We start from the raw sequence: 12,286 nt of genomic DNA, 5'->3' as shown, positions 1-12,286 counted from the left end.
TTCCAGCAGTTTGCAGATAAGTTAAAGAGACATTCTAAAGCAACCCTAGATAACTATGGGTTTAATATCCCCCCCCCCCCCCCCACACACATGGGGTTAAACACACTGGTAAAGTCCAGTGTTGCGCTGTATAAATACAGCTAAATTAGCAATTAGTGACAGAATATAAAAGCAATAAACATTTAATCTTAAATGTACATAAAATTTGCATAAATGTTAAAAGCTCAGGGTAGCATCAAATAAAAGCAAAAAACAAAAACTATGTTATTAATACAACAAAAAAGATCTTGCATACAATTTTAAAATTATAAAAATTCCATATTGTGTAATGAAGTTAAGTCTCAGTAGACAAAACATGGGTTGATGAACAGACTTGAAATAGTTAAAAGGAGCTGGAATAAAAGGAAATTCCAAATCAAATGACAGAGGCGAACCAAAGATTAAGGTGTTATGTTTTACTAACACTGGAAAAAGGTTCAAATCTGTCCCACAATAGTAGTCCCTTTTATGACTTGACTTGTCCGTGGTGTCCGTTGTGCTGTGTTTATCATATACAGACGTTCCTTTGGCGGTATTCCAATGTTTGAAATGCTCTGCGGTTGGTAGCGTTCACTTCAGCTTGGGACCACAGATGCTAAGCAGGGACAAAAGCAACAAGAGCAACGCGTTTCAACCGTTACCGGCCTTTTACAAGCTCTAAACATTTAGAGCTTGAAAAAGGCTGGTAAGGGATAAAACCCGTTGCTCTTGTTGCTTTTGTTTTTGTCCCTGCTCGGCATCCATAGTCTGTTCATCAACCCAAGGCCAAGACTTAACTTCATTTCACAATATAGACTTTTTATTATTTTAAAATTGTATGCTAGATCTTTTTTGTTGTATTAATAACATTGTTTTTGGTTTTGGTTTTATTTGATGCTATACTGAGCTTTTAACATTGTTGCAAATTCTATGTACATTTAAGATTAAATGTTTATTGCTTTTATATTCTGTCACTAATTGCTAATTCAGCTGTATTTATACAGCGCAACAGTATACCTTTCCTCTCTTTTGAGGTTTTTGTTTTCTATGGATCATTTGTTTTAGACAAACTAATTTCGATAAGGACAAAAAACCCTTAAAATTCGTTAAACTAATGTTATTTCCGAATGTTACTTTCATTTTTGAATGTTCATCGTTGGATTGAATAACCACATTCCAAATTTCAAATGTGAAATTAAATTTAACAAATAATATTCAGAAGTTAAATAGTTCATGTGGTAGGGAATTTAGTAAAATGATACATGATAGATACAAATATATTGATTAAAATTTTTCTATTTCAAATATTGCATAATTCGAATATTACACTTATAGATAGCATTAGAAATACTATTACATTAAATTAATGGTAGAATGTTGTACAAATATTCAAAATTCGAAACAAACAAATATGTTAAAATTAATTTCATTTTTCGATTGTAGCAAAACATTCGCCCATCGCTAGATGCACCCCAGATATTGATTGCTAGTTATTTATATTTCAACATAATTTATTGATTCCTCTTATATAGATACATTACCCAAGAAAGAGTTAAGATACTCAGGTACCATGGTGCTGTGAGCACTAGTCCTTGTCCGTATAGACCAAAAAAGGATACCTACATACGTATATGTTATGTCAAGACCTCCTTCTTAATGGTTACAGAATACATATTCTTTTATTACCTGATGGAAGATGTAGAAGCTGTGCACATCAGAAATAAAATTATTACCATAAGGACACCAGTCAAACCAGGAACTGAAAAGAAAGAAAAAAAAAATAAGCATTAACCAAAGGATTACAATTTGTGTATATATTAAACATTTAAATAAAATATTTTCATACTATTATTAATATTATTTTTTTGTCTGTCTTACACTTTTTTCTTGATTTTCAAAGATTTTAAAATATGTTCTTAACGATAGTTTATTGTGTGATGGTTATAAAATGGACATAAGTAAAACAATCAATAAAGAACTGATAAGAAATCCAGTTAAAACCTTCATGAAACACATCTGCCTAGATTACAAGTGATGTGCTAATTTTTTTAATTTTGCGCTGGAGCACTAACTGCGTTCAAGGTAAAACATTTGCTTGGTCAGATTAGCACTGGTATTACAAGTTGAAAGTAAAATGTTAGCACAAAAGCAAAAGACCCAGGAGTGCAAACGTCAGGGCTTCAGATAAAAGACTTTTATAGAAAGACTTTTCTATTTTTCACTTGCGTGCTAACAGCTTCTGGACGCTCCAGCAGTCTCGGCTGTAAAGTGACAGCTGAGACTGCTGTTTCTGAGCTGCAGGCAATCTGTCCTCATATGGTAACAAAGCACGATAGGTGTTCCATTACTATATGAGTTCAGATTGCCATTTTGTGACAGACAGTGATAGGGTCTGTGTCACTGTCTTTAATAATGTTCTTCAGTGCCGGTGGGAGGGAAGTAGGGAGGCGGGTGGGCAGCACAGATGCAGAGGGGGGAGGGAAGGAGTGGGTGGAATAGGAGGGGCCCTATGCTACCGAAAAAAAAGTATGGAAAGGAGACGGAGAGTAGGGATGCTACCATACCGAAAAATAGAGATTTAGGATGGAGATGACTCTATTTTGGTGATCACAGGGAGGGGGCGTTGGGGGGAACACTACACTACAGAAAAATAAATAAATAAAATAAAATTAGTACCTAAACTGGTGCCTAATATGGCAAACACCATTAGGAGGGGGAGGGTTAAAATGCTGTTTGGGAGGTGGGAAGTGCTGAAGTGCAATTTGTTTGGTAGAACGAATAGCCCTGTGGACATTCATTTTGGACAATCGAATGTTGTTTAGAATAAAATTCGGTAATCGAATGTTATTTCCAGTTTTCGAATGTTACTTTTATTTTCGAATGTTCATAATTAGATCGAATAGCCACATTCAAAATTTCAAATATAACATTTGATTTAACAAATACTATTCAGAAGTTCAATAGTTCATGACGTAGGGAATTTAGTAAATTGATACATAATAATACAAATATATCAATTTGAATGTTTCTATTTCCAATATTGCATAATTCAAATATTACATTTAAAGAGAGCATTAGAAATACTTAGGTAAGCTTATGAGCAGCAAATAACCTAGGTTCTAGCTGCTGATTGGTGGCTGCATACATATACACCGATTTTCATTGGCTCGCCCATGTGTTTAGTTAGAAACCAGTAGTGTATTGCAAATGATACCAATGAAACAAATATGATAATGGAAGTAAACAGAAAAGTTGTTTAAAATTGTATGTTCTACATAAATCATAAATGAAAAATGTTGGGTTTCATGTCCCTTTAAGAACCAAAACAGCACTGCACAGCTTAAGTCAGGGGTGTCCAAACTTTGCTCTCCAGAGGTTTTGGAACTACATTTCCGTTGATGCTCAGCCAGCATTTTATCTAGCTGAGCATCATGGGAAATGTAGTTCCAAAACCTCTGGAGAGCAAAGTTTGGACACCCCTGGCTTAAGTGATGCTGCAGTCAACTAGCTATCATCCTAAAACTGTCTGATATCCAAAGAAACATCAAGGGACAGTATAAGGATTTTTTTTTCCAACTGCATTCCACAGTCTTTAATACTTCCAGATTTTCCTCTAAAATAAAAATAAAACAAATTGACTCAGTATTGAGGATGACAATATTAAAGGGACATGAAACCCAAAAATAGTGTTTTCTGATTCAGACAGAACATACTATTTAAAAAAAAAAAAACTTTCCAATTTACTTTATTATCAAATTTTGTTTGTTACCATGAAATTCTGTGTTGAATACCTAGGTAGGAATTTGGAGCACTATATGGTAGGACATCTAGTGATAGCAAGAGAACAAAAAAATTGATAATAGGAGAAAAAATACAAAGTTGTTTAAAATCGCATGTCCTATCTGAATCGTGATAGAAAATATTTGGATTTCGTATCCCTTTAAACATTTTTTTGCTTAAACCATAATGTAAATTAATCTGTGACAGTTTCATATTTTTTTGAATAAAAACATTGCTTATGCATTCAAATACTTAAAAACTACAGGCTAGATTACAAGAAGCACACTAGCGTGCAAGCAAATACAGGTTTATCGCTGATCTTATTACAGGTTGAAAATAAACACATTCACTTGAGCACAATATAAATTAATGCACATCGGGATAGCACAACATCAGAGCTCTGGTTAACTGTTACACTCGATTAAACGATTGCACAAAACACATCAAAATTATATTTAAAAGTACAGTTACACTAATAATTACACTATAATATTAATGATTAAAAATATGAGGTCTCAGGAGTTAGAAAAAAAAACATGCAAAGGTCTTTACCATAGAGATAAATATACATATTTAGACGTATATATATATATATATATATATATATATATATATATATATACAGTATATATATATATATATATATATATAGATATATATTTACACACACATATATATATATTTACAGACATATATACACATAAATACATATGTGTACATATTTACTTTTTACTTCACTTTTGATCGCACCCACTAGCTACCCACCCATATCACACCCACTAACCCACCCCCTCTGTGCATATGTTTAGCCAATGTGAAACACCTTATTGTGAAGTAGTTTTTAAAATTGTTTATGTTTTATACCATAAATGTAATAATGCTACATACAGCAATAAATTAACAAAAATAAGTGCAGTAAGCAACATAAACTAGGGTTCTGGGGAAGACAACAGCTGGACAGAAAAAGGAAGTTGAACAGAGAGTGTTGACATTAACGTGAGGTCATAGCAGACCTGGAAAATGTGTTTTATAAATATCATCTCTCATCTATCTTTCTCCACTGCCTCCTCTCTTCAATCTCTCTTTTTACCCCCTCCCTTCTCTCTCAGGGTGTGAGGCCGATTTATCAAGCCCCGTATGCTGCCTTATGCAGCTGTTTCCGCACGAGCCGTTAGACTCGCCAGAAACAGAAGTTAAGAAGCAGCGGTCTTAAGACCGTTGCGCCTTAACTCGTCCGCCACCTCTGAGGCGTCGGACAGCAATCAGCCCGATCTGATATGATCGGGTTAATTGACACCCCCTGCTAGCAGATGATTGGCCGCGAATCTGCAGGGGGTGGCATTGCACAAGCATTTCACAAGGAAAGCTTGTGCAATGATAAATACCGTCAGCATATGCTGTCGGCATTTATCGATGTGCAGCAAACATAATGCGCTACAGCGGATTATGTCCGCTCGCACTATAATAAATCGGCCCCCATATCTCTCTTTACACAATTAATCTCTCATATCGCTTCACTCTTTCTTTTTTTTTCTCCACTCTTTCTTAACACTATCTTTTTCTCCACTCTCACTTTTCCTCTCCAATCTTTCTCTGTCCCTATTTACCCTTTTAGAAGTAACCGTCTAAGCACTATTGGGGTCCCTATAACCCTAGAGAAATATCATATCCTTGCCCTTTCATGGATATACAATATCCCTTTAGATAATATTTGTAGCAGGTAGCCCAACATTCATTCACTAACTGTCACTCACCACTGTTAAATTGTCACTCGCCATTTTGAGCTCTGTATTTATAAGTGCATTGGAGCCCTTTGCATTCAAGTAGCTGTAAACATGAAAAATTATTGTTTAACTGTGTATTTACTATAAAAAAATCACATTCCAATGTTCTTCACGTAGGGGAATATGTTCTAAGTATTTTTAAATAGATATTTATACATACCTGTTTACATATATATATATATATATATAGATATAGATATATATAAATATATATATATATATATAAGAATAAATCGAACATATTCTGCAACGTGAAGAACATTGGAATGTAAAATATTTATATGTCATGTCGGTTTAGTGCACTTGGAAAAACACAATCTGTGTGCTTGACTTGTAAAGTGTTTTTTCACCCCACTTTTTGTGCTCCATTGAAGTCTATGGGGGAAAACATTAACATGCTTGTGATATTCAAAGTTCGGCATTTTTTGCACGTTGGGTCCGCGCTTGTGCAAAACCTTTTTATTTTCAACTTGTTATGTGCATGCTTCCTGACACGTGCAAAAGGCTTACTTCTGGCAGAGCTAACATGTGTGCGGGATAGATCAATAGTGCTCCACTCATAATCTATATTTAAATTGTGCACAAGTTTTATTAGTTGAAAAGATTTGAACTACATTTTAATGTTTTATTAAACCAGGAAACAGACATGCAAAAACTTTGAAAGAAACATTGAAAGAAAAGGTCAGATAGCTAATATATACCCCTTAAAATTGGAGGCATTTGGTTTTCAAAAGGTCAAGGTTGTTGACATAGAAAACGTAAAATCATGCAAAAGGCTGCTTAGAGATTGATTTCTGATGGGTTGAAATATCATCACTGAATTGTCTCAATGTAAACAGAGTTAACAAAGTCAATAGAAAACCAAAAAGGTAACTGTTTTTAGTGACTTTTTAAAAGGAATCGGGATGTTCAAATTTGCAGCATCCATGAAGACCCATTGTAAGTAAGCTAATTTCTTATTTTAAAAGACTGTGTAGTCACAACTAGTCAGTGGTACAAAGAGAAATGTGTGGATGTCTTGAAATGGCCATTAAAGGGATATTAAACAGTGCTCCTTTAATACTAACAAATATGCAAAATCAAAGTAAACAAAATAAAAAGATTGTGTAAAAACAGCGAATAAATCACATTTTCTTGCAAAATGAGCACTTACAAATTTTCAGTGTAACCCCTGCCTTCAGGGAAATCAGCATTTTGTTCTCTTCTAAGGATAGGCAAAATCGAATTTTTGTTTATCTTTCATTTAATAATAAAAAAAGCTCATGTTACTCTAGAAAATGCATCACATCAAGCTAGATATGCCTTCCTGTAGAGATAGGCTGACCATATTTCCTTGAGACAAAAAAGGGACATTGAGATGTGAAAAACGGGACGGGGTTAATATTCTTTGATCATAGGAAAAAATTATGATTTTAACAAAAGTTAACTTTTATGACATGAATATAAACAATTGAGCCAACAATTATTCTTCTGTTATTAGTCTCACTATCTCCACTATCATAAAGTATTCAAATTTATCGTACAATTTTACATTTGCCAAACACAAACATGCTTTTAAAAAAGTGAGTTTTCACCATAACGTCTAAATACCAATCCCCAGTGTTTTCACAATGTCCCCATGATCTAAATTGGGAATGTGTATATTTTTTAATCATATGCCCTTTAGCTAACTCAATGCTTCCAAATTATCCTCTATGTTATCAAGGTAAATTCCCCAAAAATATTAACTGATTTTTGGTAAAGGCAGGGTAAAAGTTTAGCCTCTGAACAGGAGTTTGGAATATCTGGATTGATTATTAGATTAATAGTTGTAGATTTTATCTGTGTTGCCCAAAAATGTTACATGGAAGAACTGAGAAATTTTTTGAAATAGTTACTTAATTGATAATGATAACTGTACAACATAATTAGCATGCTGTTGCACTGCAGCAGCATAATTTTCTAATGTTAAATTGATTGACAGGCACACAGGTCAGACTCTTACCGTGCACATCTCTTGCAGAAGTTGATCTATTGAATTATCTCTCTGATGGTCAGAATTGCTGATGGCAGATGATCTTTAGATCGATTACAGATCTAATCCGACTCCTTATTCCTAGAAGACCTTGGCAGCTAGCTATTAGTTCTAACTATCTTCCCTCTCATGAACTCATCTCAAAGTCTCTCTCCTCAGCTCAGCCTGATAGCTCTCGACTGACCTGTCACTTTCTATCACACCCTTAATTTTGATCATGGGCAGCATAAACATGGTGTGGATCATGTGGGCACGGCCACCCAATCCCAACTCTTCAGTGAAAAACAAACTGCCAGCGGAGAGACTTTAAATTTTTTTAGTAGTGGTGTGTGCGGTGTGTGCTAAAAAATTAGACAGGCGCTGTCCGCAATCGGAAAAACTAAAAAAAGGGACAAAATGTACATTGTTAAAAAAACGACGGGACGGGGCAAGAAACATAAAATAACGGTATTGTCCCTTTCAAAACGGGACGTATGGTCAGCCTATGTAGAGACCCCAGTCCCCTTGTAGGGCAGCAACTGGAAGTAATGGACACTACACAAATTAAGTTTACAAAAGTAAATAAAAGGTAAAATAGTTTTAAAGTAATGAATATTACATATTGCAATGATTTCTATTAAATGTAACCCACTGCTTAGTGGGTTTTTTTTTATTACAACAATGAAATAGACTGTTTTATATCCTTTTAAATGATAGAATTGATTTCATTTGAATTCTGTAGCATTGACTGCTTCCATAGAACAAATATCAGATTTTATTATAAGACCAGGGACTCATATTTTGCTTTAACTAAATGTTATACTTTTATTACTCTCACAACTATAAAAACAAAAGCATAGTAACGTACAACATGAAAAAGAACAGAAATAAATGTGAAATACAGTAACTAATGTAGATAGTCAGAACGTAGATGGACTTATCACAAGAGACCAAGTGACCATAAATAGTCCAGTACCAGGTTAATGATCCTTTTTCTGCTCACAAGGAAAGATAAGTGTATTGTGCAGAAGTTATTCACATATTATCATTTATATTTTACACTTTTCTTTTTATTCACTCCTCATTATTTTTCATTAATTTATTTTATTTGTTCTCTTTTTTATCATTCACTTTATGTTCTTTCATTCTTTGTTATTTAATGTCATTTTTTTAATATAGTTTTCCATCACTTGACTTTTCATGGGTTCTTTTCTCTATACTTTTCCTTACTAAATGCTAGTAACTTGTTTCTTGCTCTGTTGTGGGGTGTTTGACATCCCCCCTTCTCTTCTGCGCTCTGCACACGCCCGCCTTATCACTTTTCCCACCATTTTTTTTTCCTGAGTTGATTGTGGACATATTCTCTATTTTCTGTCACCCCGATTAAAAGCTCCAGCTACCCCACTCTGGATGTTAGATGTTAGGTCCCATCTCTTTCCTGTAAACTCGCTCTATACACTATTTTGGAAATAATTTTATACAGTAGGTGTCAACTTTGATTATCATACAGAACAATTTCTAAATTAAATAATTTACTTTACTAATGATTAATTTTATTTCATATCTATCTATCTATCTATCTATCTATCTATCTATCTATCTATCTATCTATCTATCTATCTATCATCTATCTATCTAAACTATATCATATATCTATCTATCTATCTATCTATCTATCAATCTTTCTATCTATCCAAAATGTATATATTTTGGGCCAGATTACAAGTGGAGCATTATGTATTGCTCCTGCTCGCGTGCTAACTCTGCTAGAAGTAAGCTTTTTTTAGGGCGTCAGGTAGCACTCGTATTACAAATTGAAAGTAAACAGTTTTTGCACGAGTGATAACCTGATGCATGCAAAAAGCTGAAGTTAGAATATTGCGTGCTCTTTCACCTATTCCCCCATAGGAGTCAATAGAGCAAAATAGTGGGGGGGAAAAACCCTATCATGCGCAAACTCGATCGCATATTCTCAAGTATACTAGTCCAACATGAAAATGTTAATGTTTCACATTCTAATGTTCTCACATAGCAGAATATGTTCTTTTATTCATAAGTTTGCCCCCTCGTATGCCAACCTATTTTTAGGTTGGTGGGAATTTTTCCACATCTTTGGAGATAGAAATATCTATAAAGATAGTATCGCCATGTATGGCAGATACATTGACGATCTCCTTTTTGTATGGAAGGGGGATCCTTCAGACATCTCAACATTCATAGAAACTCTCAATGACAATGATGTGGGCATGAGTTTTACTTTTGAATGTAATTCCACAGTAACCAACTATCTTGATCTCACCCTAAAAGGGGTAATTGGCGAAAAAGTAATCTCCAAAGTATATAAGAAACCCATCAGTGGTAATAAACTATTACACTACAGCAGCTGTCATCCTAGACACACAGCAGCTGCAGTAGCGAAAGGGGAATTCATTCGCCTAAAGAGAAACTGCTCGAATGACGAAGATTTTCGCCAGGAAACAGTTGCCCTTGAACAAAGGTTAAAAATGAGAGGGTACACACAGAAAATAATAACTAGAGCAAAAAAACAAGTTGAATTCAAGATGAGAGACTCCTTCCTCAGAGGAAAAAGTAACAATCAAAAACAGCAAGATAATTTTAAAGGGTTAACATTTGTTACAAACTACAGTGCCCAGTTTCCCGAAATTACCAATATAATAAAAAAGCATTTTCCCATTCTGGCAGCGGATGACAAATTGATCAATGTTGTCAAAAAGGGAGTTAGGTGCAGTTCAAGGAAGTGTCCTACTTTGGGGTCCTTGCTGTCTCCAACTGAACTTAAGTCCCAAACAAAACCTAGTAGTACCTGGTTGACTAGCAGAGGCATGTATAACTGTGGTCACAGAAAATGCAAGCCCTGCGAATATTTAGAAAAAACTAAGTCATTTAAGTCCCAGGTGACAGGAGAGGTCTTTCAGATAAACACCTGTATGAATTGTATGACAGAGAGTGTCATATATATGCTCACATGTCAAAAATGTAAAGTTCAGTATATTGGTCTCACTTCAAGGGACATTAAGACAAGAATAAGGGAGCATATATCCACAATCTCCAGAGGTAAATCCCAAACCCCCCTGGTTAAACACTTCACTGAGAGACACAATGGAGAAATAAACACATTAAGGTGGTGTGCTATAGAGGAAGTAAAAGTCCCTAAAAGGGGAGGTAATTTAGATAAACTCTTAGCAAGAAGGGAGATGTTCTGGGTTTTGAGACTCAGAACAAGACTCCCTGAGGGTCTCAATTCCAGGTATGATATTATCAACTATTGGGAATGATCTACCCCTATTATTCAATTCCAAGGGTTACATTACCCCATATACACCATTCATGCACTCATATTCATTATGATTACCCCAACATAGTTGCTAATTTATTTCTCTTTGTATCTCTAACAAAGTGTAGTTACATAAATAGGTTCTCTGACAAGTAGCATACATGTTAGATTAGCTTCTAGAAAAGGGTGAGGAATAGATATTAGGGAAACAATATACACATAACATGTCTGTGGTTTCCCACAGTCAATCGGATCAAGTGTGGAGACAACCCCAAGGAAAGATATTAAGAAGGTTATATAGACTAAATAAGTACAAGTAACATTTCCCACCCACACTAAGAGTGTATAACGGCATGTCTTCTCAAGAAAAGTTGAGCCAATGTAATTCACTATAATTAATATTTTTGTATTTAAGAGGCCAAACAATATCTCTCCTATATCATTAGGGTATTAAGTAGATTTTCTTCAGGAGTTTAAGCTATAGATAGATCTGTTCCAATGTGTTTCATCTGGCATATCCCTTATTATCACACATTATGTATATAGCACAATTCTCGAATATAAGTAAGAGTAGCTAAACAATAACAGATAGAAGTAGTTACTGAAAGAGTGATAGGGTTAAGTACACAGCTGTAGGTGTTTAGCATTACCTGGGCATTAGAAGGAGGAATAGCGCATAATGTTTTTAACCAATTAGAAAAGATTCAGGTGTTCTTAAAGGCAGGGAACACAGACACACAACAGGCTATGATTACGGCTAACAGCCGAAACGCGTAAGCCCGTGTGCTGCGCTCTTTCCCCATACAAGTGGCTAGGCTGTCACATATTACTATTTTTGAATTTTTAAAAATATTCAATAAATCATCAAATTTTTATGGAGTGTGGTTTTGTCTCTTTTCTTTGGAATTTACATAAGCCGGTATACCACACTCCACTAATATCTTTATACCTGCTCCCGCTCACAATTGGATGTAGCTTTGCTTTTCAACCACAACCCAATATCTCTCAATGATGTCCAACGGAATCACCGGAACCTAATTAGGAGAAAAAGGCTTACCCGGAAGGTAGCGTTGGGCTGTCCAAGCTGCAGAGGGCTGGAGGAGTAGGAGCAGAGACCCAAATCGTAGGTCCACAGGCATCCGAATCCAGTTCCAGGAGCAGAGGCGGACACAGACCCCAGACGCAATACCCGGAACTACAGCCAATCACAGGAGACGGCGGACGCACACGCTGAAAGCGGTGACGTCACCACACACGAACGGAGCATCGACGAGAGTCAAGAGGCGAACGGAGGGTCACGGCTGAGTGGGTGAGTGAACCGAAGTGGGATTATACCCAACGGCGGTTCATTTCTTTATAATAAATACAAAAGAAAAGTTTTCCCACTATAGCAGAAAGTTACCAGATTTGACCCAC

General features: G+C 35.3%; 1 protein-coding gene across 2 annotated transcripts in view; it reads right to left on the bottom strand.

The window, feature by feature from the left end:
• NOX4 (NADPH oxidase 4) overlaps positions 1-12,286 on the bottom strand; it is a 719,402-nt gene that overhangs the window by 511,026 nt on the left and 196,090 nt on the right. For both annotated transcript variants that reach the window (XM_053708631.1, XM_053708630.1), the window contains exon 7: positions 1,705-1,777. In XM_053708631.1, the coding sequence (XP_053564606.1) occupies positions 1,705-1,777 (73 nt within the window). The remainder of the gene's footprint in view (positions 1-1,704; positions 1,778-12,286) is intronic.

The sequence above is a fragment of the Bombina bombina genome, chromosome 3 (genome assembly GCF_027579735.1).
Source record: "Bombina bombina isolate aBomBom1 chromosome 3, aBomBom1.pri, whole genome shotgun sequence".
Classification (NCBI taxonomy): domain Eukaryota; kingdom Metazoa; phylum Chordata; class Amphibia; order Anura; family Bombinatoridae; genus Bombina; species Bombina bombina.
The sequence above is the reverse complement of the archived record's forward strand: the minus strand, read 5'-3'. Positions and strand labels throughout refer to the sequence as shown.